Below are 25,715 nucleotides of genomic sequence, written 5' to 3'. Positions count from 1 at the left end.
CTTGAAGGATAGAAGGGAGCGAGGGGTTGGGAAGAACTCTTTTTGCGGGCCCGAGACATAGGATTTCACAATAAGGGTTGAATGGGAACACGAGAAAAGTAGAAGTTGACGCTCATAAGTTATTCACCAATTACATACGATATATACACCCGAAAAAAAAAAAAAACTTAGTTTATCCTTAACCAAAACCCATCATTCCTTAAACCTGATCGCTAGCATCACTAGCATCAACCTTCTCCTCATGGTGGCCAACCATCGACTCCTTAAGCTCCGCACCCTCCGTGTAAGTAGCGTGCGGCACCCACCTGGAGCTAGTCCGAGGCGTGGTCTCCGCAAGCATTTGATCGACCTGCTCAAGGGTCAAGCCCTTGGTCTCAGGCACCAGCAGGTAGGCGTAGATGAAGCAGAGCGTGCACAGCGCACCCCAAATGTAGAACACCTTCGGACCGAGGTTGCCCTTGTCCTCGTCGACCATGTAGGGGGTGATGACGGCGATGATGCAGTTCCACAGCCAATTGCTAGCGGTCGACAGGGCGACGCCCTTGGCACGCATGGGCAGCGGGAAGATCTCGCCGATCACAACCCACGCGCCGGGACCCCAGGTGGTAGCAAAGAAAAAAATGTAGATACAGATGAGCGCGATCATGCCTTTGACTGCATTGGTGTCGTCCGGGAGGCAGGTGCCGACGATAGCGACGATGAATTCACAGATCGCCATGCCGAAGGCGCCCCAGATCAGCAGGGGACGACGGCCAAGCTTCTCCATGGTGTAGAAGGAGATCGGGGTAGAGCACACGTTGACGAGGGTAGTGATGAGGGACATCAAGAAGGGGTTGCTGATGGTGCCAAGCTGCTGGAAGAAGGTCGTGCCGAAGTAGAAGACAAAGTTGCAGCCAGTCCATTGCTGCATCATTTGCATCGAGGTGCCGAGAATGGTACGGCGGACGTAGCTGGAGGGTTGACGAAGGGAGCCGCGGAAGCAGCTGGCCCAGGACTGGAAGTAGTTTCCTTGAGGAACGACGGCCATCTCGTACTCGTGGTTGGCAACGATCTCGGCCAGCTCGTCCTTGATGTAGCCGGAATCGCGCGGCTGGTCACGGAGACGGGCCAGAGTGATAGCGGCTTTCTCGAGATTGCCCTTCTTGACGTAGAAACGGGGGGACTCGGGGAGGAAGAACAGACCAGTGGCCAGAATCAGGGCCCAGGCCATCTGGAGACCAATCGGGATACGGTAGGAGCCGCTATCGGTCCGGTCCTGGGTACCGTAGTCAACAGCCGAGGCGAGCAGCAGACCAATGCAAATGCAAAACTGGTAGCCGGAGACAATAGCACCGCGGACCTTCCGGGGGGCGATCTCGGACATGTAGAGAATGATGATAGCGCTGACGAAACCAACACCGAAGCCAGCCACGAGACGACCGGCGACGATCAGGCCGAGAGAAGCGGAGGCAGTCTGTAGAACGACACCAACAATGAAGACGGCGCAGCCCAGAATGATAGTGAGACGACGACCGAACCAGTCGGCAAGATCACCTGCGATGAGGGCACCGAAGAAAGTACCAGCAGAGAGAATGGACGTGATGAGAGACTTCTTCCAGGAGGGGAGGACCTCCGCCTCAGGGCCTTCGATGACCTCAATGAAGTATTTCATACCCATCACACCGGAGATATAACCAGAGTCGTAGCCAAAGAAGATACCACCGAAGGCAGCGAAGACGCACATCATGTATGCCTTCCAAGTAACGGGGGCCTCGATGACGTGCCCGTTAGTGCCCGCTAGGGGCGGTGCCGCTCCGCCGGGCATTGTGATGATCTGTTTCTTGAGGGCGGAAGGGAGGGGGGGAAGTTGGTGAAGTGTTCGTTAGGTCGGAGGGTTTGTTGTCGTGAAGACGATGGGGTATCAAAAAGTATTAAGATTAAAGTCCAAAAGGACGAGTCAAACGACCCTTTCGTTCAGATGATTGTCGAGAAAGAGATGTGATGAACACGTCTAACACCATGCATTTAAAGGGAGGGAAACACAACTCTTTATACTCTCCTCTCTCCCACATTTCCCCCGCCCTATCCTCTCTCCATCCCCCAGACTTCACCAAACCTCGGGGAACAGGCCGACTCCACGCATCACTCTCTTACCCCGGGCTCGCTCAAGGGGAAAACGCGGGGCATCCGCAACCCGCCCTGTTGTCCTCGTGCTCAATGCATTCCCCAAGGGGTCCCCGGGCCTCCAGCTGGGCCAGGCCTTATGTCATTGTATGAGTGGATAGAGTTTTGTGCCATGGGTCTAAGTTTGAAGGGCAGACCCTCGTCTATCCGGGGTGCGCCCTTGGGGAAACAAAAACAAGGATGAGAGGAGCACGAGATGGGGTCGGCTCTCAGCGGTCAGCGGCTTCGGCGAGCAGAGGGTCGCTCGTTTCTGTTGGAGCCGGGTGACCAACAGGTTCGTGCCTGGCCATGTCCGTTTGTTGGGTTTGGCTCGCTGCCGCTGAGCTGGAAACAAGGTTGAGGCGAGGATCGTCTGTACCAGGTTGAGGAGGCGAGAATAAGCTTGGCCAAAGTCCCAAGGATCTTGTGATGGCTTGTTTACTGGTTCAGTTGTACCGGGGCAAGCTAGATGCAAAAATTACCACTTAAGATGAACACGTAGAAGTTGAATATGACATGCTCGCCTGTGGGCAGATTTTAAACTTAGCAACCGTTTGACCCAGCTCTTTCTCAAAGTTACTCACCGTTTGCACACAACATTGATGTCCCTCATCTAATCCCCCAAGACAGACGTTCTGTTTAGGCTTTATGGACCTTGTCCTGCCAAGCCCTCAGACACAGGGTTAGGGTTTAGCACTTGTTATCTCTCAACCTTATTCCTCTCATGAGACGGCGAACGCCGCCCCGACAACGAGTAGCAAACCCACCAAAAACTCAGAATAACGCCGAGAGCTCTCATGCACCGGCGCCGTTCACCACTCAGAAACGCATCCGACGCTCCCGGAGCGGCTGGTATTCGGTGATTTTGTGGATTTATCCGGTGGAGTGCAGCACCGCCTATCACAACCCTTCACCAGTGAGAGGGAGCGAGTCATGAGCCAGAATGGTTGACATCTGGCAGGGAGTACGCGACCTGTCAATGAGCAGTTCGAACGACGTGCAAAACATTATGGTTGTGGGCTGAAGGGCGAATGTTTCTTGACTTGAGATAATTTTTGAGCGAAAGGTGAATCATGATGTCGGGAACTGTGCGACGATGATAGAAATAGCTCTGTGAATTCATTAAGAATCTTCATGCTTTGAATAATGAAAAAGGTTGGGATGAACACTTCTGTCTAAGACACGAATCTGGCTTAAGGTTGGAAAAATTGACAGTCCCAGCTCCACGGCTTCTAGAACTGATCAAGATTGCGCTCCACCACGACCGGGATAGGATCAACTCTGGTTGTCAGGCAATTTCAATGCAAAAGACCTCCTCAAACCATGTGAGGAGAACACTTTTACCTTCATCGTGCCTTGATCGCCACTCCTGTTGCTTGAATGTTTTTGATCTGAGGACAGCCAAACTCAGCCGCAGGCATTAGGCCTCGGATGGCAGATAAGAAGGTACTGGCCAAGAACCGATGCTTCGGCAGCCGAAGCAAGTACCGGCACAACTGCCGACGACATTCCAAACTCTTGGGCCACGCCGGGAGCAAGAACAAAGCCTTGTCAGCTCCGCTTGGTCGGACCCGGCCACGTATCCACCGTTATCGGTGTTACCTACTGAGTTGGGTGTAAGTGAGTGGATGGATCATGGTCTAAGGGGGCAAGCTGAGACTTTGGTCACATGAAAACAGGAGGTCGACTGTTGAAGTTTGTCGACAAAGAGGAGAAACATGAAGTCCTCAGTCGCCTCGCGTCGCGCGGACGTATGTGGACAACATTGGGCGGTCAGGAGTTAATTGTGGAGAGGGAGTTTAGGCTAAAAGGCAAATTGCTGAGAGGTGGAGCTGAGATACAAGACAATGGGGCAGCTTCCTGGAGCTCCAGACCTTCGAGACCGAACGACTGGCTTACATGTTACGCTGTGCTACAAGAGTGGATCATATCTCGGGCAAACTCTTGTTAGGGGTTCGTCAATGTCTCGGTGGTAAATCTGAATCTCGCTGGAGCCGCACAGGGCTGAGAGCTCACACAAAGACGAAAAACAAAAGGTAACCTCAAGTCTTGCGCGTAAGCCTGGCAAGTGGCGAAATATGCTGAACACCCAGACAATCAAAAGTAACTGTCCTGGACTCATTACACCGCGAAGTTGCCATCTCCAAAGAAAACCACCTGCACAGTGATATCATCGCGCACCCAGCGAGACCAGGGAGGGGTAAATGCCATCATGGAGGAGATCAGCTCCGGATTACCCCCGCCGAGAGCATTCCGTGCTAGATGAACGGCAACGTTATCATCCTGAAGCGCCGTTTTCCCCTCTTTGGCCAGAGACTTGATCTGGAGATAGTACTGGCTCATATCTATCAATGGTTCGAAAGGACTCCTTCGGAGTATCTGATTTCTTGCTGCCAGCACCACGAGAAGCCAGCCACTTGGCTACGAGTTCAACAGCCTGGTCATTAGTCAGATTGTCCCACAAGCCATCCGAAGCCATGATAAGAAACGAGGGCTGACTGGTATCAATCTTGGTGGCCGTGACGACAGGCTCAACGGTGACGTAAGGGGCGGTTTTGATCCCATGCTTGCTGATGGGTCCTCGAAACGCTCCCTGGATATATCGCTGCCACTCAAAAGTCCACTTCAAGCGGCTGTCTCTAAAGGCACGGGAGATAGCAAACCCCAGAACGCGGCCATCCTTGATAATGTGATCCTCATCTGGGTGATCTTTTTGGATGCGGGAGACTTCGTCCTTACTAAAGCCAGTCTGATCGATTGATAGCGGGATAGCCTGCCACGAGCCATCTGGCTTCTTGCGACCAAGGACTGCCCTGGAATCGCCGGTGCAGGCAACATGAAGCGTGCTTGTAGAGGGGTCAAATAGTGAGAGCAAGGCACAAGACCCAGCATAGGCTGCATTTAACCTCCTCACCATTTCTGATAGAGGCACCTGGTGCTTGGCAGCAATCATGTCCAGAGGCGTGTTCAGGATGGCGTCATCAAGCTCAACAAAGGCCTTTTGAATGGCCTCGTGGATCACGTTCTCCGACGCAGAGTCTCCCTCAATTCTCTCAGAGCCCTTCTCACAGCAGGGACGAGCTTCTTTTCTAGGAGATCGGAAGTCTGCCATCCAGCGTGGCCGTCTAACACAGCTCAAGCCATCCAAGGGGCCCCTTTGCCCCATGGAGCTGGGAACTTGCCGTGGATAAAACGGTCCTCGCAGATAGGATTCGACTCGACTTGCGTTCCGTCGTACCTGGCCATGCCAGGGACGCTTTTTGCTAGGAACGAGTAGGCATTTTGCAAGAGAATACGGGTCACCTCCTCATCGGAGAGTGGTTGCCAATGTTGTGTTTGGGACTCCTCTGGGAGCACGGGCACATCGTCGACAGCCATCATTTGATATTCCTTCTTTCTGGTCAACCACCACACAGTTGGAACAACGATAAGAAGTCCTGCTGCTGCGTATGTAATTGCCTTGCTCGAAGCCCTGCCATAGCCAGACGTGCTAGACTTCCCGCTACCGGCTGTTTGTCTGGTGTTCGGCGAGGTCTGCAGTTGCATGTTTGATGCGAGAGGCCTGGTGCTAGGGAAGGACCTGGTTGCAGTAAATTGGGGGAAACGTGGTTGGAGTGATGTTGCGCGCCGTGCCCTATTCAGGGGAATGCGATAAAGACGCGTGTGGATCATGTTGGCCCGGGTTGCTGAGTGATGGGGTACCAAAACGACTCGGACGGAGAGTGGGGGGAGGGGCACACGACGAGGAGGATGAACTTTTGCTGAACCAAAACTCGAGGCCAGAGCAAAATCTGCCAATAGACGGACTACCTGTATATTAGGTACGTCAAGCAGAGCCTCTCACAGCTTTCGTTGCATCTCAGCGACAGCGACAAGAAACGTGGGGGGGCCGGCAACCTCGGTCGTGTGACCGGTTTCACAGCTTCCCGCCTGCGTGTCGTTGGTGCTTCTCGGTCATTCCGGCCAGGGGCGTCATTCGGCTGGCCTATTTCGTCACTGCTTGCCAGCGGTAACCTAATCTTGCTCAACACATACCAAGAAAGCGAATCACGAACTCGTTACGCTTTGCTGCATACTGGCTCGTGTCCGTTCCATGTCTGGTGTGAGCTTGCGAGAGAAACACAATATTACTTATTTGTGATGACAACCTGACAGTTGGGTATCGGTATCAATATCAGGATCAGTTGCGTACATCGCCAGGAGGCTCTGTACATCACCGGGAGTCACAGTCCCTGATCCTGCCTGGCCTTCTGGCCATGGGTATGGCCATGGCGTTGGTGGCTCCCCCTCAAGCTCAACTAACGAGCTATTCAGTGTGGCCGCTCTCCTGGGTGACAACCGGCCATCATGATTCTCATCCCAACTTCCAGTCCCCGCCGCCGCCGGTGACGTTCCTGATGACATATACCTGCTTCCTTCCAGCTCGTGCATCATGTTAACATCCCATTGAGAGATTGATGTGTCACCGGGCAACTCAAACAATGACAGCCAAGGCGGCGCACCGCCAGGGTCATTTGTTGCTGCTATAAATACAAACGCATTCCTATTCTCTGCCCGATTCTTCAAGTGTCGTTGTCTGCGCTTCTCCGCAGGCTGCGGCCACCGCCATCGTTTCAACCCCGGTTCCTTTCTGTTTATTGCCGTACCTTGTTGCCAATCTCCTGGTGCTTCCTTCCTAAGTCCTCCTCTCTCGCTCTCCCAACTAATCCTCCTCTTCGTTCGTCGACGAGTGAGAAATGCCGCCTCGGCGGCCACGAGCAGTATCACGAGCAGGACAAGGCCCACCGTGAGACCGGCTGCCTCACCAGGTGTCATATCTGGTGGCGGAGAGTTTGATTCAGCCTTGCCTCCGCGAGTTGGCGTGGTGGTTGCTGTGGTGGTTGTTGTCACAGTCTGGGTGTATGTCACCATGGTTGATATGCTGCTGGGGTTGTGTACAAGATAAAAGCTTGGGCTGGTCAGCCCCGATTCAAAGGCAATGCGTTCGTCGGCAACTGTTGAACGCTCGATGAACCGGAGGACATAGCGGGTTTCGTGGACTAACTGATCATCAGGCTGAGGTGTCCAGCTGAACTGGCCTTCATTGGCGATGTCGACCACCCCTGAAGCATCCAGGTGAGTCCATTGTAACCATTTTCTTCCAAAAGTGACCTTACCGGCCAGGTGCACAGCCACTGGATCTTCAACATCCCAGCTCGTGAGCCAGAGGTCGTAGTAAGAGGTTTGGTTGAGCCCGCCCCACGAGATCACAATCTCCTCTCCGTAGAAGAATATCTCTCCAAAATCACCCAAGCTGCTGTCTGGCTTCTTCCACCAGAGCACATCAGATGGATCTCGTCTTTTTTCTTGGGCTATCCGTCGTGCATCTCTTCGGGATTTTGGCCCGCCGCTTTCTAGTCGCCATGATTGGGCTGAGAAGCTGACCGAGATTCCTCACAGCACACAACTGATAAACTGCCAACTCGGAGTGTCCTTACCGGCAGTTGTGTAACTCGTCGAATATGATGATTCCACAGCATGGCAGGAGCACAGCCTTTTTTTTTTTTATCAAGGTCCAACGTTGACGAAAGCTTGCAGCCATATCCGTGCCCAGCTGAGCTGAATCTCAGCCTCGCAGCCCTTCCATCTTGGTCGCACTCGATAGGAAACCCAGCATCACCAAGCCTTCTCATGATGGCACACTGGGCCGCAGAAAGACCAGTGCTTGTTATGAAAACAGCAAGTGGAGTTGGCAGTGGGGATCCGCCACGGCGCTTACTCTGACGAACGGCCCGGAATGCGACCTCGGAGCACAGCCGGCCAGGTCGGCCGCAGGGCTAAGACGGCGCTTGTGGCCGAACTGTCGGGTCCGCTGTGCATCCTGCCGGCCAATGGGCATGGGCCTCCGATCCTTCCACCTGGGACGCAATAAGAGATCGAGACGCGGCCTGAAAGCCAAACCGATAGCGACAGGTTATCTGGCGGTGGCATTCTTTTTGGTTCCCGAGGGCTTGGTCCTTTTTTCTGCCTGAGCCCACGGGACAGATGACCTTTGCAGCGACGATAGCAGGGTGGTCTAGGTGTCGGCTTGGCCAGAGATCAGGTCTGTGGCTGAAAATGGAGAGATCACCCTGTTCGTCGAGTCGCTCGAAGCTCGTCTGTTATGTACATACAAGTCGAGCAGACCCTCCTGCTCTGAGCTTCCTGAAAACCGCACGAGATAGGCCCGGCCCATTCGGGTACAGATCCCAGGTCATTCAAGTGCGCGGCGCGGTACACATCCATAGCAGTATCAACCCCGCAAACCTGGCGCAGCGCATAAACCCCGTGATCCGTCTTCATTTGAGGTATCAACTGGAAATTCGATGGCTGCATTCAGCCAGATGTTCTCTTTCTGATAAGTTGGATCATATCTGCCCACGGAAGATGCTTGGTGAAGGAAATATGTTTGAGCCAAACCTCAACCACACTCCGCGGCAGGTCAGGCAAGTTTCTCCGATAGAGTTCGAGACTTCAGATATCGCTCGCCATGTAAGGGGCAAAACTGGTCTGTCCTGCGTCTATGGGCCAGTAAAACGAACATTGCTGCTTGTGTGGTTACACAATTTAACTGAAAAAGGTGGTCTCGGAGAAGCGCGGACGATCCAGCTGCGCGTCTTGTCCGGAAGACATGCTTGTGAAAAAAGGCTTGGGGATTTTGGCGGCTTCCATAACATCACAGTTGGGTGGGTCTCCAGAACAGAAGCTTTGGTGGGGGTAAATTACCGTCGGTGTTACTGTATTTTACAGATCCAATAAGTAGAACGCGGATGCTCAACGCACAACCATCTCTTTACTTAGTCCTCCCAAAATGTCTGTAAACGCTATACAAACTCTTCGAGCAAGTCATAAGTGGGTAAACACTAGAATTATACTTTGCAGATGAGTGAGGCATTTCCCTCCCTCCCTTACAGCCTAGTGGCACATGGTACGAACCCCTCTTCGTGCGTGGGACCGACGATTTTCTATCATTACGTGAGGTTTCGCAACGGGAAGACCCTTCGTAAGGTAACGAACCGATTCGACACCAACATAGCATCGCTTCTCGCATCTCACACTTGGGAAGAGCCAATCTCGATCTTATCAACTTTAACTGCTGTGCTCCCCTGCAACTGCCCGCATGCATATCTTTCGCGTAACACAGAACATTATATTCGGTTATGCTCACTCGGATAGAGGGTGTATAAACTTATGAAAGCCTGGTACAATGAGTTAATACTGAAGCTGTGTACATTCTAGATCCGGCTATTGGAACATTCTGTACACTCACAAACTTTTCTCGAAGCCGGAGTTATGCTCATAACAAAGACGAGAGAGAGTCAAGCTGGGGACTGACTCTGGGGTCTGAAACGGCCGGCTCCCTGAGGAGCTTGAATGAAGGATCCAATAATTGCGACCACCTGTCTTATACACGCTAACTGTGTTCCACAAGCGCCAAATGCCGACGTATGAAGGAGCACTTTTGACGAAGGACAGTGATTTAGTACCACTGGCGAAGCACTTTGTCCTATCCTATGATATTGGTCATGCCACTGTGCACCACAATATTTGCATGGAATATGATCCTCTCGAGTCCCGATTGCAGTACAAGTGACAGTTGGATCACCCTTCCTGAGTTAAACCTTGTGTCATATGGGAGGTTATCAGTTGTGCCTATGGGCTGAAGACGACCGGGCCATATTGTCATACGGAGGCGTCTGCTGGCCTGGAACTGTATTTGCAGTTCGGCACCAGGAACGTTCTTGAAGACAAGTCGATATCTCTGCAATTATCTTCTCAGGGGTGAACATTGTCCTAAATGTAAATATCGCACTCTGCTCTTTGCAGACCCCTGGAAACGCACGTCCGGGTTCTGGCTGAATTGAGAGGGCGGAAGCGGTGACTCCATTTGGGAACACAAGATGCTCTCCCCACACTATCAGACCGTAGGTGTTAACGACTTTCAACACTCAGTGAAGCTGACCTGAGTAAAACAGGATATGAAAAACGGGACAGTTGATTATCCCAAATAATGAGAGGGGAACGTGTGAAGCTGATGCCCTAGATTAATAAACTTTGGTGACAAAGCCAATGCTTGAGGGCAAAAAGGAGGTAGCAGAGTTCAGCTCGGTCATTCAGAACTTAGAGGTCAAGATATGTATAAATCGATCTTATGAGTGGTTAATCATGAGAACTAAGCCTAGTGCACCTGGTAAGCGTCTTACAACTCGACAATGAAGTTCCTCAACTTTCGCCTCGGTGCTGAAGCTGCCGTGTCAGCCCTAGCCGCGCCGGCTGGCGATGCTCTCACCACATTCAGAACACAGAAGCGTGCTCCTAAGTTCCAGTTCGTGGGTATCAATGAGGATGGTGCCGAGTTTGGCAAGGACACTCTCCCCGGACAGTTAGGCAGGTACTACATCTGGCCATCAAAGTATAGCATTGACGTATGTCTGTAGGTTCTGCGTCGTTGGAGGAAATGAGCGTGGCTAACCGGTGCAGACTCTCATCGGCCGGGGGATGAACATATTCCGCATCCCGTTCATGATATATGTAGGTACCGAAACTCAGAACTTTGGTGAGGAGCGTTCTAACAGCACTTCATGGAGCGTCTTGTTCCCAATAGGCTGAATGGTCCCATCGACAGTACCTATGCTCAGGGGCTCATTGACGTATGTGGAGCCCCTTTCGTATGCTAGAGATAGAAGAGACTCACAATCATTAGATCGTCAACCACATCACTAGCAAGGGGGCCTATGCTGTGCTTGATCCACACAACTTCGGTAAGAGTCCGTACGGGGCTTGAGCCGCTAGTTGCAAGCTGACTCTTGCGCAGGCCGCTATTATGGGAATGTCATAACCGATGTAGACGGCTTCAAGGAGTGGTCGACGACCGTAGCCAACTGTTTGCTGACAATGACAAGGTCATCTTCAACACGAACAATGAGTACCACGACATGGACAACCAGCTCGTCTTACCCCTAAACCAGGCAGCCATTGATGGTATCCGTGCTGCGGGAGCCACTTTACAGCTGATCTTTGTCGAGGGCAACTCATGGACGGGCGCCTGGACCTGGGTATATGCATCCTGGCCTCTTCCCCTGGGATATTCCTAACAGTAGGTATCCAGGTCTCTACAGGCAACGGTGCAACCCCCCTCAACCCCAATGACCCAGCCGCGCCAGACGGCTCCAAGATCATCTACGAAATGCACCAATACCTCGACACCGACGTCTCCGGCACATCTGATAACTGCGTGTCCTCAACCATTGGCGAACAACGCCTTCGCGAAGCAACGTCCTAGCTCAAGGCAAACAAAAGAAGGGCATCCTGGGCGAGACGGCTGGAGGCGCCAACACCCAGTGCATCCAGGCGCTGACGGGCATGCTGAACTACATGGCGAAAAACAGCGATGTTTAAACCGGTTGGCTCTGGTGGGCAGGCGGTCCCTGGCGGGGGCAGTCATACATATTCGTGATGTTTGTCTTCCCTTTCTTGTTGTGGCGTCAAGCACTGACGTGATGGCGATTACAGGGAGCCGCCAAGCAGTGTCGCCTACGACAGAGTCCTGCCAAGTCTGGTGCCTTATTTCTGAGGCAATATATCAGTGCGTAAGCGTTGGAAGAGGCTAGTCTGGAAGGTTCCGGCCTTCATCATGTCGTCTCAGGGTCGATCAATCGATCGGGGGGCAGCAATAGGAAATAGGACCCCACATCTGGGGAGGACGCTGGGAGCCGATGCAGAAGAGTCAAACAAAGGATGTATTGAACTACATGCCCAAGTCGCATCTCTCCGAAATTGCTCAAAAGTTAAGATGATATACCCATTTGTTTCTGTTCTAGCTGTGTAACACACCTTTGCTGTACAAGGCAAGACTGTATAGATAAAAATATAGAACCCTTATCCACCTCTTCCTCCTCTATATTAGTGCATGTAAAAGAGGCAGTCTACTCGACCCAGCGCTCCTAGTAAGTCAAAAGATTTAGTATATTTCTAGAATTACTTTACACTAAGTACATGATTCGTTTTGCTTGTCAACCGTTTATCTCGCTCTAGTTAGGGAATTCAAATCACATCTTTCTGCTGCGTTTGAATAACGTCGAATGGGCCGAAAGGCTTCAACTGGGCATGGCGCACGGGGTACATCCTTGTTGTCCTTTTTAAACAAACGGAATCTGACCAAAAGGGAGTAGCAGGAACGCTCCCCGAAAGAACGGATGTAGTGATCGATGTAGGCAGAAGATTTGTGCTTCCGGGTATTGGTTGAATGCTAGGGCACTGAACGAATTGACAAAGGGCTTTTCTTGCCCGAGTTGATAGAATGAAGGAGATGTTTACTGCTGTTAGCCGGAATCTTGCTCAATCAGTAGCACAGTGTCGCTACTTTTTCTAGTGCAACACATCGGGACTGGGGCTCGGATCCCGATCTCCAATGACACTTTGCTTTTCCATCATTGCCGCTGAGTTTGTTAGAGAAAAAGCTACATAATGGAGTTTTTCGTTATTGTCACATTGTCTTAAATGCCTTCCGATTGGGAAGTTAGACGCTAAGCTTTCAACTTCGAATGGCTTTTGTTGGTCGGGCAGTCCGAGGATTGCCTCGGTGGCAATGGCTTCCCTCAGCCGCCAAAAAGATGTTTCATGCTCTATGGCAAACTCGACTTTTCCATCCTTCTGGTCAGCTCGTACAGTGGCCGGGAATCTTATCAAAGTCCTTACGGTATGTTCGCCGTAGTCACCAGTACTTAACGATCTGCATGTTACACCTAACGATCCACTGGTAGCCTAAGCCGTGTTTGACTGATCGCTATACAAGAGTCCATCGCGGAAAACTCAATGCTATTCAATTATTAGCTATTCTTCTTAAGCCTTTCCTTTTTCATATATGCATAGTGCGAACCAAGTAATCCAACAATGGCGCATAGTCATCCGGTGGTAGCGAATTCGTTTATTTGGACGATCGTTGCCTTTATCGTGGTAATAGTGTGCTTCATTATAAGAAAATATATCATTATGTCCATAGGCTTAGATTGATTATCCTCATGACTGGTGTGTAACGATACCAGGACTTCCTGAGATGGGTTCGAAGGTAGTGTCCAGGCTGTAGAACCTAAGGGACTGGGATCCTTGTACAGTGATGTATGTGGCTTACTGCGGTCACAAGTTGTTGGTTGACAACTTTTTTCTATTGCTGACTGAGGGGATACTCATCATGGCCTTGGGGGTTAGTGATTCAATATACATATTTATATCTAGAGGCCTTTAACGCATCTATCAGGCTGATTTATCCGCAGAATTTATATGAGGCGCTCTGTTAAGCGACAGTATAGGAGCGAGAGAGTTTGCGCTTGAATGGCTCTTCAGGGTAGGTAATGACCGCTGGCTCATGATTTACGACTGGATAGGAGGATATATATTTAAACACAAGCATAACTACAGGAAAATGCCTTACGACCCTATCATTATGACCGTTCGACAAATGCATTAGTTAGAATATCTCTCCAAGGTGTAATCTATTGAGACTATCAAATTCGATGAATTAGAAGTGCCCGGTGGAATAAACTTTGGCTGCAGGTTGTCAGGAAGCGAGGGGGAGAGAATTTGTATGCAATGTGCTTGTTAATCCGGGGTTATTGGACGATTACTGATACCTTTTTTGACCCTGCGACTCCGCAGCAGATAGTAGATTTAGTTGGCAGACGCCCAAGTGCTCTGAACTGAGCGGCGGAGTTCTGATCAATAAGCCATCCATGACCTTGCCTATATATATTGAGATATTACGAGAAGAGTGTAGAAGAGGGGGGGGGAAATACAAAACAATAGGGACGTAGGCGATACAGGGAACGCATATATTGAAGGTCGAATGACACAGTTAGGGAAGGATAATAAGGCAGTATAAATCATGCTGGCTATATATCCGTACTTAGCGGGAGCCGGCTTTAGCAGTCTTGTGTGGAGTCTGCACCCTTTCTTGCTTGATCTGGGCTCCTCTTAGGCATGGCCCGTCCGACCGGATTGTTACCTGAAACCAAGAGACATTGGTATAGTCTGATTGAAAAAGGTGAGTGAGAACATCCGTCACCATTTGTTGCGCTTGCAAGGCGTCTGATTGATGAGGAACTGGCAAACAGAGGAGTTTTCAGCAGTAACGCGCGGGTGGCTCACTTGCTTGGCCCCAATGAACCGAACGTTGCTTGCTCGATTTTATCCAGAGTAGGGCGTGATTCATCAAGGCAAATTCGCCGGCCAACTGGATATCTTCTGGGACAGGGTAATTCCCACCTTAAGAACCCCACGATTTCTGCCACAGTACTGCCTGTCACCGTGCCATCCAGATTGGAGTGCTCCACCCCTCTCGTCTTTCGGTCTTTGGCTCGGCCCTCTTCCATCATTATGGCTCCTTTTCTTCTAAGATGATTGTTTAGATGCCGAGAATATAATCGCTCGATGCGCTCAAGTGCTCACATCATCCGTTTTAGCATGCTGGAAAACCGGGAACGTGATAAAGGACCCCGCATCTGCTCGATCCTGCCAAAGTTGCATTTGGCCGTTATGGGGCTGCAGCGGATCGATAGATCACTCCCGGCTTTAACGAAATGCTGGTCGCTTGTACCTAGCCGACGAGAGATAACATCACTATGGGCTCATGATATCGGCTGTTCGTCCACTCAAAACCTATGAGAGGGTAGACAGTACGTTAATACAACGCAGTAATAACCTGCCAAGCTTCGCTCGGCTGCCGCATCGGCTCTCACCTCCGTTCGTAGGGCATGTTTCCCTGGGTTTGTCATGCCGTGCGCCTGTTTTACCCGTCGCTGAGTGGGAAAAAAGCTGGGGAAGCTCCACCGTGCAGGCTGTGTCACCATTTCTCCAATATTCCAGCGTTCTTTCATTATGAATCGCCATGCGGAGCGCATGCATTGCAATAAATCTCCTTCACGCCCCTCCATTTGTTTACCCCAAATAGGAGATTATTATTCCCGTTGTATCCATCCTATCGGTGACTTTCCATTTCCAATGACATGGAGACTGTTTCCGTTCCCTGTACGTTTGAATGTGGAGGAGATGGCGCAAAGGACCCTAAAACCAACCTTACCTGGCCCATCGCCGAAGTTATTAATCCCGAAGCCTTTCTCTTAAGGATGATTCCCCTTTGTTGGGAGCTCGTCTTCCTGAACCCTGAATCTGGTACAGCTCTGCACAGCTTCTGTACCTGGTGAGATGAAGTTCTTTGGCCGCATCGGGGCGACTGCCCTCGCGGCGTCGCTGTGTAAGGCGCCAGCAGATCGTGAAATTTTCAATATAGTACTGACACGGCCAAGATCTGCAGCAATGCGCCGCCGACATGACGGAGGGCACCTACAGCCATGTTCTAACCGGTATCAGGCTCAAGACGTGGTCCTCACAAGATGGGGGCTTCACGTTTGGCATGACTCTTCCAGACACCGCCTTAGAGAAGGATGCCAATGAGTACATCGGCCTTATTGTAAGTACAATAGCCAGAAGATATGCGAAAAAAAAAACTCATTAACAGCTTTACAGCGTTGCAAGATCACCCCCAGTACCAATGGTCCGGGCTACTGCGGCATCTCCCATGGCAACTCCGGCCAGATGAGCCATTCCCTGCTGTTGGTGGCCTGGCCCTACAACGGAACCGTCTACACCTCGTTCCGCTACGCCACCGGCTACACTCTGCCGAACTTATACACCGGTGACGCCAAGCTGACGCAGATCGCGTCCAGAATCACTGCTGACAGCTTTGAGGTGCTCTATCGCTGCCAGAACTGCTTCTTCTGGGACTATGAGGGAGACAAAGGCAACTCCACGACCTCTCAGGGTTTCCTGACTCTCGGCTGGGCGGGGAGCAAGGGTGGTGTGCGGGGTCCGACCTGCCCTGATACGGCGACGTTCGGGTTCCACGATAATGGTTTCGATATCTGGGGCTTTGGGCTGCAGGATGTGGTTGTGCCTTCGAGGACGTACAGCCAGTGGACAGCGTGGGCGTTTCAGAACCCCAAGACTACTTGCGAGGGGTGAGTATGGGGAAGGTATTTGCCGATTTTGCTCGGATTCTAACCATCTGCAGCACTGGCCCTGTCGGGCCCAAATGCGTCCCTGCTCCCGACGAGACCTTCGACTATATCGTCGTCGGTGCCGGTGCCGGCGGCATCCCCGTTGCTGACAAGCTCAGTGAGGCCGGGTACAAAGTCCTGCTGATTGAAAAGGGCCCGCCGTCAACCGGCCGCTGGAACGGCACGATGAAGCCTACGTGGCTCCAGGGCACCAACCTCACGCGCTTTGATGTTCCTGGTCTCTGCAATCAGATCTGGGTCGACTCGGCTGGCATTGCCTGCACGGACACTGATCAGATGGCCGGCTGCGTTCTGGGCGGTGGCGTCGCTGTGAACGCGGGTTTATGGTGGAAGGTAGGCTCACCAGGACCATGACGTGGTCAGAACCAGCACGCTGACTCTCCCCAGCCACCCAAGAAAGACTGGGATGAGAACTTCCCCGAAGGCTGGAAGTCCTCCGACGTTGAGGCCGCGACCAAACGCGTCTTCGAGCGCATCCCCGGCTCATGGCATCCCTCGTCCGACGGCAAGCTCTACTACCAAGAAGGCTATGACGTCCTTGCCAGCGGCCTACGGGCCTCCGGCTGGACCGAGGTCATCGCCAACGAAGAGGCCGACCAGAAAAACCGCACGTTTGCCCATACCCACTTTATGTTTCACAATGGCGAGCGCGATGGCCCATTGGCGACGTATCTTGTTTCGGCATATGAAAGAGAGAACTTTAGGCTGTGGACGAACACGGCTGTTAGGAGGGCCCTACGGACGGGTGGTACGGTTACGGGTGTAGAACTGGAGTGCCTTACGACTGGCGGGTTCAATGGTACCGTGAAGCTGAACCCCGGTGGTGGTGTCATCTTCTCAGCAGGAGCATTTGGGTCGGCGAAGTTGTTGCTGAGAAGTAAGTTCTTTCTGTTGAAGTATGCTGAGACCAGAAGCTGACTGTTGCAGGCGGTATTGGCCCCCAGGACCAGCTCGAGATTGTCGCCAGCTCCAAGGACGGCGCGACCTTCATCGACCGCAGCGAGTGGATCAACCTGCCGGTTGGCTACAACCTGATTGACCATCTAAATACGGACATCATCGTTGATCATCCCGATGTCGTATACTATAACTTCTTTCAGGCCTGGTGGGATCCGCCGGAGGAGGACAAGAAGGCCTACCTTGAGAGAAGGTCGGGTATCCTTACTCAATCGGCACCAAACATTGGCCCAGCGGTAGGTGTCATTCCAGAAAAAGACTCATAGAGACTGTTGTTGACTGACTCGACCAGATTTGGGAGGAAGTCACCCCGTCCGATGGCATCGTCCGTCAGCTCCAGTGGACAGCTCGTATCGAGGCTGATATGCGCTACACTAGATCACCGAGTAAGCCCTTGGTTCTCTCCTCTCATTCCCACCTCCCCCTTGCATCGGTAAACTAACACCCCCAAGCCGCTGTGGTACTTAGCTTATACCTTGGCCGCGGCGTTGTCTCACGCGGCCGCATGACCATTACCCCGGCGCTGGTGACCACCGTCTCCGAGCACCCGTACCTTCACGACGCAGGCGACCGTGAGGCCGTAATCACCGGCATCAAGAACCTGGTTGACTCGCTCAGCGTCATCCCTAACATCACCTTCGTCTTGCCGCCAAAGGGACGGACAATTGAGAGCTGGTTTGATAGCGTACGTGAATCCATTCCCCCCATTACCTAGGACACGTTACTAACACTGACAAAGTTATTCGTCTCCCCGGCGACGCGCCGCGCCAACCACTGGATGGGAACAGCCAAGCTCGGCCCAGACGACGGTCGCCAGCCGAATGGCACCTCCGTCGTCGACCTCGATACCAAGGTCTATGGCACGGAGAACCTGTTCGTTGTGGACGCGTCCATCTTCCCGGGCATGTCGACCGGCAACCCGTCGGCGATGATCGTTATCGCCTCGGAGAGGGCGGCAGAGAGGATCTTGGCGTTGAGGAAATGAGACGGAAGTAAGAACTGTAGGTGATCATAGAAACCAAGCAGGGTGGCGTAAGGAGGATCTGTATGTAGAATCTTGTCATTTGTACATACTTCGTAGAAATTGAATACTCAAAGACGGACTCGTCATAGGTATTACAAATCGAATCTTTTTCTTTCTCCTTGGTTGGTGAGAGGTCATTGACTCATCTTCTGTTTTCTCGGTTGCTCATGAGCCTTCCTTGGCTACCGAAGATAGGCCCTCGGCTGTCTTGCTCAAGTACGCTTTTGCTTTATATCGAAAAAAATAATCGCAGTGCGTCTGTGAACCTCATATTTCATGGGAAGGTAATGAATGTCACGACTAACAATGACTCTATCTGAGAGAGTAGCTTCCGTGCAACTCACTGATCGGAGTAGAAGGGAGTTGTGACCCATCAAACTCGGATATCTACCGCCAACAATCAAGCATTAGGAAAGTGTTCCTCAACACCCAAGCATGTTGACCCTCAACAGTTTGTGCTGTTGAGGAAGAAGGAAGGGAAGCCACAAGAGTGGATGAGATGTATATAGATTCCAAACAGGGCTATTTGGCCCAAGAAACCCTCGAGTCAACAATACAAACAGTTGCTTACCAACTGGTGACCACAACGGCCACTTTGGTTGTGTGAGAACTTCTGTCTCTCAATCCAGCAGCCTGGCAACCATCGAACCCATCTTAGGAGATCTGTCTGTGTCGTTACAATGAATGAACATCGTCGGCGTCGAGGCAGCGATGTCCTTCCCCACACTCCAGGCAGTAAGCAATTTGAGGAATTCACGCACTTGACTTGGTAAAGGGCTCAAGAATGAGGGGATACATTAGTCCCCACCAGGAATAGCTCCTCATAAGAATTGGTCTCAATCGCATACCAACAAATAATAATTTTCTGTATTATAGTGGTTAGCATGCAGGCCGTATTGATCCGGACCGACAAGACAAAAGAGGCCAAACGCCGCTGAGTCAGGCTGCAGAGTATAGCTTTACCGAGATTGTTAGGACTATGTGATGGCAGAGTTGATCCGGACTGACAAAGAAGGCTGAACGCTGTTGAGTTGAGGTGCAGAAGTTGGGATCATTGCTAGCCTAACATCTCTGCGTAGGCATTCATCTTAGCCAGTAGCTGCAGATTTCCAAAGGAAACGCAGTGAGTGCTAAGTGATATCATTGGCTAAATCAGCTACTTTCAGAGAGCACGTTCATGTAATTTCAGTTGTATCTACTGACTCGTTTGACCGTAAAACCGATAAAGAACAAACTACGTGTTTTAATGCATAGGATACATAATGTTTGAAAAACTACTTATCCAATAATTCATATATTAAATGCTCCATCATATTGCTTATAGTCCAAATGGTCGTAAAATCTTTCTTTCAACATGAGGAACGTAAACTACGGAACAGCTCTCTAGCCCTTAGCCTCTATTTAGCCTATGGAAACTAGGTTTACCAAGACATATCGGTGTCTTCGTGCCTATAGGGAACCAACTGATAGACCAAACAGAATCTGGGAATCTGAAAAACCATATATAACGGTAGTATATTCGGAAGGTAGCCTAAAGGAGATACATGGCTGGAACCCCACATTAGAGAGCATCCGCCCAACATTTACTATGTTTCCAGTCATGCTATAAAACAGCAGAGATAAAGAAGCAGTAAACAAGGTGTGATGATTCCACAACCTCCTGAGATAGGATCGATGGTGGTGGCCAGGATGTAGAATCTGAGGGACTGGGATCATGACACAGCAGTATATGTGATTTACTGCGGTCGCCAATTGTTGACTAACAACTGTTTCTATTGCTGACTGGGAGAGTCCTCATCGTGGCTCTGGTATGAGCGATTCTATATGCATATTTATACTCGAGAATCATTGGTATGCCTGCACTGCCATTCAGATTGTTGTAAACCAAGTTCGGGATTATCGTCAAGGGTTGAGGTTGACTATCGGTGGCCTTTGGCGACGAATAGTTTTCCCTGCCTGCAACTAGCCTGTCTTTCTGGACCCACTCAGGGCTTCTTTATTGGTCCTTCCTCTACTGCCCAGGGCTGCTGGTCCGCATCCTTTGAGCTGGTTACACTGCGCCGCGAAGCCGCCTTGCCCAACCGTACAAGCGGCACGTGACAGATCGCCAAGGACTGCCCCCTCAACATAATATCACGTGATAGCGCGTTTGCTGCCCACATTTGCCAAGACAAAAGCATCGCGTTCTCTTACAACTTCTACTCTCAGCCACTCGACGACCTAGGACACGCAGCTCTAAGGTAAACTCCAATTTGTATCAAACATAAAAACGCATGTGTCCTTGAGGGCTCTCAGCCCCTGTCCTTGTAATATTGCGGATTCAACTTCCTGTCTTATCCATCCACGGATTCCATTGGCCGAGTCTCATGGACGATGATGTCAGTACATCGCTTTGACCACCTGTTCGAGGGACACTTGAAGCGAACAGCCATGAATGGGGTACGGCCAGGTGACGCTGTTTTTCGTATGAAGTTTCATATTCTGTGTTGCTCATCGCTCTTAATCTATGCCTCCAGCGCCCGTGCCAGGCTTAGCGCTCTTGCAATTCTTAAAGCACCCTGTATGATAGCGAGCGTCTTCGGATCTCACATCCATGGCTCCTGACCCATCCCCTTCATCCTACTTCAACCCTGCATTCTCTTCCCATAACGATCGAGAGGCAGCCGAGACCTCTCCACTGCTAGAGGTTTTGCATCAATATCAGTATGCCACTCACCGACCCAGCAAGATCCCAATCCGCAAGGGCAGTAATCCCCACCACAAACACAACGACTCTGGAGTTGCACTCAGTCCTCCAGAGCCTCTACCCTGCCGCCGACCTTCCAAGGTTTTACGCGGTGGCATCTACAATACCGTAATCGGGTATGGAAGTGCTACAGATGAAATCATGAGACTTCAACATGGCCGGTCAGCTTCCATCACAGCACATATCAGCGGTCGCATCGCTGACTTCCCACGCGGCAGTGGCGTCTACAATACTGTGACCGGCCGTGGTAGCCTGAACGACACTTCCAGGAACCGTCAATATGCTTCCAACGCTGTGAAAAACGTTCAAGCTGAGACCATCTCTAGAGCAGCAGATGTCACACACCTTACCGATTTCTCGGAAGAGAAGCAAAAGGGCATATCACTCGATGAGCCCGAGTTTGCGCCCAGATTTCCATTTGATACGGGTGCTCCGGATGATAGTTTCCTGTTCGAGGACCCTTCAGTAGACAGCAGCCGGGATTTATTTCCCATACTTGCATCTTTCCCAGCTGTACCGCGGCCACTGGGCGAACGATCTCCTGGAAGTGTGGAAGCCCTAAGCAAAGGAACAGTGCCAAGTTCATCCATTCCGACAGATGCCGAGGTTCAGGATAACCCAGCGCCAAAAAGCGTAGTTGTCTCGAAGGAAACTTTCAAAAATTTTAACCTTGAAGAGCACCCGGGCCCTCCCAGCCGGGATGACACCACTAGAAGATCTGTCGATATCAGTCCCAAAACTTACGCTCGCCAATGGACAACGGATCCCAAGGGCTTTGGAGAATCTAGCTTAGTCAACCCCCCTCAGCCACCCAGTGAGCCGGTCACACCGGCTGAGCTCCGTATGGCCCAGGAGTCTGAGGTTCCAAGAGCCGACAAGAAGCAGAAGCTGTTTGGTCTCTTTTATTTCGGAAAGGATCAGCCGAAGGACAGCATGCCTGGTTTTGAGCGCAAGAGACGAACCAGCAGCATCACGTCTAAGACTCGCAACAAACTTCGAAAGCGTAGTATAAAGGACAGCAGAGCAGAACGCAATAACTTACGGGCCCAGACAGCGCCCACAGCAGATCCTAGGAGGAGTTTCTCAGAAGCCGTGGTGGCTGTCGGCGCGGGAGTTCTTGGTCTCTTACACCACGAACGCAAAGAAAACAGTGTCCATGAAGGAGAGCTAACCGCTCTTCAACAAGCTCTACATGGTTGGAGTCACGCATCACCTGCTTCACCGACCTTGGAAAGGTCGGCCGACCACGCGATGACTCCAACACTCACGAGGCATCTCGGCGGGCAGGTTACTCACCCCGGAGGCTCTGGCTCAGCTGTGCTTGCGCCTGTGGAATGGACAGGGACATCGACGCCATTCGAACATCCCCGCGAGCCCCCTATCCCTCCTCTCCCACCCCAATTCTCTTACAAGCAGCCGTCTCAGCCGCCACCCAGGATTCACCACACGGCCCCGGGCCCTAGCTCATCGACCATTCCCAACGAGCCCCCACAACTCCCTCACCCAGTAACAGTCCAGACCCATCTTCACGACATTCGCGACCAATTTGACCTCCCTACCACCACAACTACCCCTTCCATATCCCCCAAAACCCTCCCTGTTCTTTCAACAAGCCATGGCATCGATGAGACGGCCAGCATCGACAGCTTAATCGCCGATCTAGACAACACCTTACATCCACACGACCACCCTTCAAGCTGCCAACCTCAATCTCAACAGGCCACAGGCACCGTCACATGCCTGACTCCAAGTCCAGCGCCAGAAATCCCGCCCAAATCACCATCCCGTCTCTCACAACAGCGCGCCCACCAACCCCATCAACCCCAGCAGCAACAGCAACATCTAGCTGCCCCAGCCCCTCTCCGACCAGCAGTTCAAACATACGAGACCTTCGGATGCAGTCCCAATCTGGGCGACAGACAACACTTTAGCAGGGCCAGTGACATTCCCAGCATCGCAACGGACGCACATCTGTCATCCCGTCACGAACCAGCCAGGGGCGAGGAGGGAATGAGCGAGCCAGAGGTGGAGGATACAATTGCCGAAGACGTACTTGATATCTTGAGCAACCCACGGGAATCTGCCGTCTCTCCGTTGGGATCACGGTCTGTGTCCGAGCATGAAGGCCATTATCCCGAAGGGGGAGGAGAAGAAGAAGGGGAGCACCTCGCCGAGGTGAGGAGACGAACGGGGACGAGTCCGACCGTGCCGGCTATTATTCTGAGACCACCTGCTGGAGTGGGCAGTGCCGGTGAAGGGGGCTCGGCTGCGGCGAGTGTTGGGTCGGTTGGGACAGATCAAGGAAGTAAAATGTCCAAGGCTGAGAAGAGGTGCACTGTTTCGGCGTTGGTTCCGCCGCTGGAGCTAGGGCCTGGACCGGCCAAGACAATGCCGGCTTTATTGCCTTTCGAAGGGATGGAAAAAGAGATATCGTATGTGACCCGGGCTAGCTCTATCCCGACAGTTCACAGCGGTCGTATGCCGGTGGCTGAGGAGGCGCCACTACCGATGCCGAGGGGAGAGGTTTCGATGAAGGTCATGCATAGATGCGTGTTTTGTGGGAGGGAGAATGATATTAGTGCATACTTCAGGGGTCTGGAGATTAAGGTTGAGAAGCAAAATGAGGACTAGGCGAAGAGGAAGAAGTATATAGTGACTCGGGACGTGTTAAAGGGGGCGCATAAGGTAACTTGGAACAGTGTGTTCATGCTTGGGGATGAAAATGAATCGTACTTTCTCATGGAATTTTCAGTAACATTTTCTCGAGAAGCAAGATGATCAGAGCGACATGCATGGGTTTCTGGAGCTCTGGTCTTCTGGCTCTTGCATTACGCAATCACATGAGTCTTGTAGCAACAAATAAGAGGTCCACAAAGTTTGAGTAGTCTGACGCCTAGCTACAGCTTATCCTAGCATCACAACACGACGACAATCCACCCCAAACTGAAGACAAACAAAAAGAGGATGCACCCCCAATGTCACCATTTTAACCGGGGGAAACAGGAAAAAAGGTTGCGGTTTCCGTGGATCGAACACGGGACCTTCAGATAACTCTGAAACTGAAGTTTAGCTTCAGTCTGACGCTCTCCCAACTGAGCTAAACCCGCAACTGCTGTTACAGTACGCTTGCAATGCAATTGAAAAAGGGACCATGGCAAGGTGTGACGGCGTTGTCGACACTGCCGAGCCTAGCACCTGGACGCTAGCAAGCATTGAAGCAAATACTATTTATTCAGGTCTGAATGATTTTTACGTCAATTGTTAGTCGTATGGTAAATGTGGTTTAGGGTTGTTACATCGTCATAACAACTGAAATCATAATTCTTTAGAAGTAGGTGAGCTTGATGATTTATCCCGTGAAGTACCTAAACAGTTGCCAATCACCATGTTTCACTAATCCCACTCGTGGTATTTCTACAAAACAGTGGTACATAAGAAACGTTAAATAACATCTTTTTATATAAACGTAAAGCTACAACTGACTATGGTATGACTGGTTACCAGTTCCTGTCATCAAGTGATAGTTCACAAGTTTCCACACTTTGCATGGTAACTATCAATGAGGATCGGAGCCTATGACGTAGTCGTGTGGAGCTCTTGGTTCTTCAATCTAGACAAGATCATGGGTAGCCAATTCGCTTGTGCTTTGGGTTGGGATAGCTGGTGGGAGGATCATGTCTTGATACAATAAAGTGAACGTTCAAAGACACCCAACCTAGTAACCGATGCTCATAATCTTGATGCAGTTCAGACTCTTCATTGCCTTTTTTTGTCTGATAATAGTTGTCCAGATTTCAGTCATTGCGATCCCACCTATTCCTTATCCACCCAACTCTGCACATGATGACCAATCCCTAAGCATCACTAACAAATACACAGCCCAAGATGTCATCACGCTCCTTAACCTCAAGCCTCACCCTGAGGGGGGCTACTATCGGGAAACCTTCCACGACCCAACGACTGTAAACTTCAGGACCTCCGTTACCGATACTGTATCCAGCAATAGGTCTGCCAGCACAGCAATCTATTATTTCCTCACTGTTCAAACCGGGTACACACGCTGGCACCGTATGCTCGACGCAGCCGAGATCTGGCACCACTATGCGGGAGTTCCTATTTCATTATCGTTCTGGAAAGACAATATCTTTGGAATGAGGGAGGTTGTTTTAGGGCCTAACATCTTCGACCCAGGGCAGCAACGCCCACAGGTGGTCGTGCCAGCTGGAGCGTGGCAGCGGGCCAAAAGTTGGGGAGAGTGGAGTTTGCTTGGAACAACTGGTGAGATAGTTAGCTGGAGATGCTGTTGACTGTGGCTGCATCGTTAAGCATTTGCTGATAAGTTGTGTCACAGTTGCCCCAGGGTTTGACACGGATGTTTTTGAAATGGCTGAAGAAGGGTGGATGCCTCCTGGGTAAAGGGCCTAGCACATGAGAAGAGAATACCCTATCCTGGATGAGACAGCGGGTAATCATGAACATAACCAAATGCGAAACACATAGAGTGGCAGAAAGGTTGAAGTGAGAATCCGTACATTGGATAGACAGCATAAAGGGAGATAACAGACTAGTGCCACCATGATTCCAAGACAAAACAGCATCATCATCAATCGTTTAGCATAGGGGTATCTGATCTATCTAACTCTGCTGTATTTAGTCACGCCGTTATCTTTGTCTCGTCAGCGTCCGGTCGTTGCATCATTGGCCAGCCCTTTGAGCAAACGTACCGGTTGGTAGGGCGCAACGGGGGCCGCAGGTA

The 25,715-nt window shown here is 51.3% G+C and overlaps 5 protein-coding genes and 1 non-coding gene across 6 annotated transcripts; 3 read left to right on the top strand and 3 right to left on the bottom strand.

Annotated features, from left to right (window-relative positions):
• Window positions 1-199: 199 nt before the first annotated feature.
• CTHT_0020400 (putative transporter protein) lies at window positions 200-1,804 on the bottom strand (the record flags this gene model as incomplete). The annotated part of the gene is made up of 1 exon (XM_006692452.1): window positions 200-1,804. The coding sequence occupies one exon, from the start codon at window positions 1,802-1,804 to the stop codon at window positions 200-202; it is 1,605 nt and encodes a 534-aa protein (XP_006692515.1).
• Window positions 1,805-4,263: 2,459 nt separating this feature from the next.
• CTHT_0020390 (uncharacterized protein) lies at window positions 4,264-8,020 on the bottom strand (the record flags this gene model as incomplete). Its single annotated transcript, XM_006692451.1, has 5 exons — window positions 4,264-4,487; window positions 4,543-5,312; window positions 5,381-5,722; window positions 6,551-7,449; window positions 7,901-8,020. The coding sequence occupies 5 exons, from the start codon at window positions 8,018-8,020 to the stop codon at window positions 4,264-4,266; spliced, it is 2,355 nt and encodes a 784-aa protein (XP_006692514.1).
• Window positions 8,021-10,373: 2,353 nt separating this feature from the next.
• CTHT_0020380 (uncharacterized protein) lies at window positions 10,374-11,443 on the top strand (the record flags this gene model as incomplete). The annotated part of the gene is made up of 6 exons (XM_006692450.1): window positions 10,374-10,586; window positions 10,642-10,692; window positions 10,749-10,811; window positions 10,865-10,922; window positions 11,020-11,216; window positions 11,270-11,443. 6 exons carry the CDS (start codon window positions 10,374-10,376, stop codon window positions 11,441-11,443), a joined length of 756 nt encoding a protein of 251 aa, XP_006692513.1.
• Window positions 11,444-15,360: 3,917 nt separating this feature from the next.
• CTHT_0020370 (cellobiose dehydrogenase-like protein) lies at window positions 15,361-18,174 on the top strand (the record flags this gene model as incomplete). The annotated part of the gene is made up of 9 exons (XM_006692449.1): window positions 15,361-15,409; window positions 15,462-15,625; window positions 15,682-16,172; window positions 16,226-16,565; window positions 16,620-17,109; window positions 17,160-17,425; window positions 17,482-17,575; window positions 17,642-17,874; window positions 17,929-18,174. 9 exons carry the CDS (start codon window positions 15,361-15,363, stop codon window positions 18,172-18,174), a joined length of 2,373 nt encoding a protein of 790 aa, XP_006692512.1.
• Window positions 18,175-20,806: 2,632 nt separating this feature from the next.
• On the top strand, window positions 20,807-23,590 carry CTHT_0020360 (uncharacterized protein; the record flags this gene model as incomplete). Its single annotated transcript, XM_006692448.1, has 1 exon — window positions 20,807-23,590. The coding sequence occupies one exon, from the start codon at window positions 20,807-20,809 to the stop codon at window positions 23,588-23,590; it is 2,784 nt and encodes a 927-aa protein (XP_006692511.1).
• Window positions 23,591-23,972: 382 nt separating this feature from the next.
• CTHT_0020350 lies at window positions 23,973-24,066 on the bottom strand. Its single transcript has 2 exons — window positions 24,030-24,066; window positions 23,973-24,008 (listed from the first exon to the last, which is right to left on the bottom strand). It is a non-coding gene; the product is annotated as a tRNA-Phe (tRNA).
• Between the last annotated feature and the right edge of the window lie 1,649 nt (window positions 24,067-25,715).

This window comes from Thermochaetoides thermophila, assembly GCF_000221225.1.
Source record: "Thermochaetoides thermophila DSM 1495 unplaced genomic scaffold scf7180000011815, whole genome shotgun sequence".
NCBI classification, from domain to species: domain Eukaryota; kingdom Fungi; phylum Ascomycota; class Sordariomycetes; order Sordariales; family Chaetomiaceae; genus Thermochaetoides; species Thermochaetoides thermophila.
This window is presented reverse-complemented; position numbering and strand designations above follow the sequence as displayed.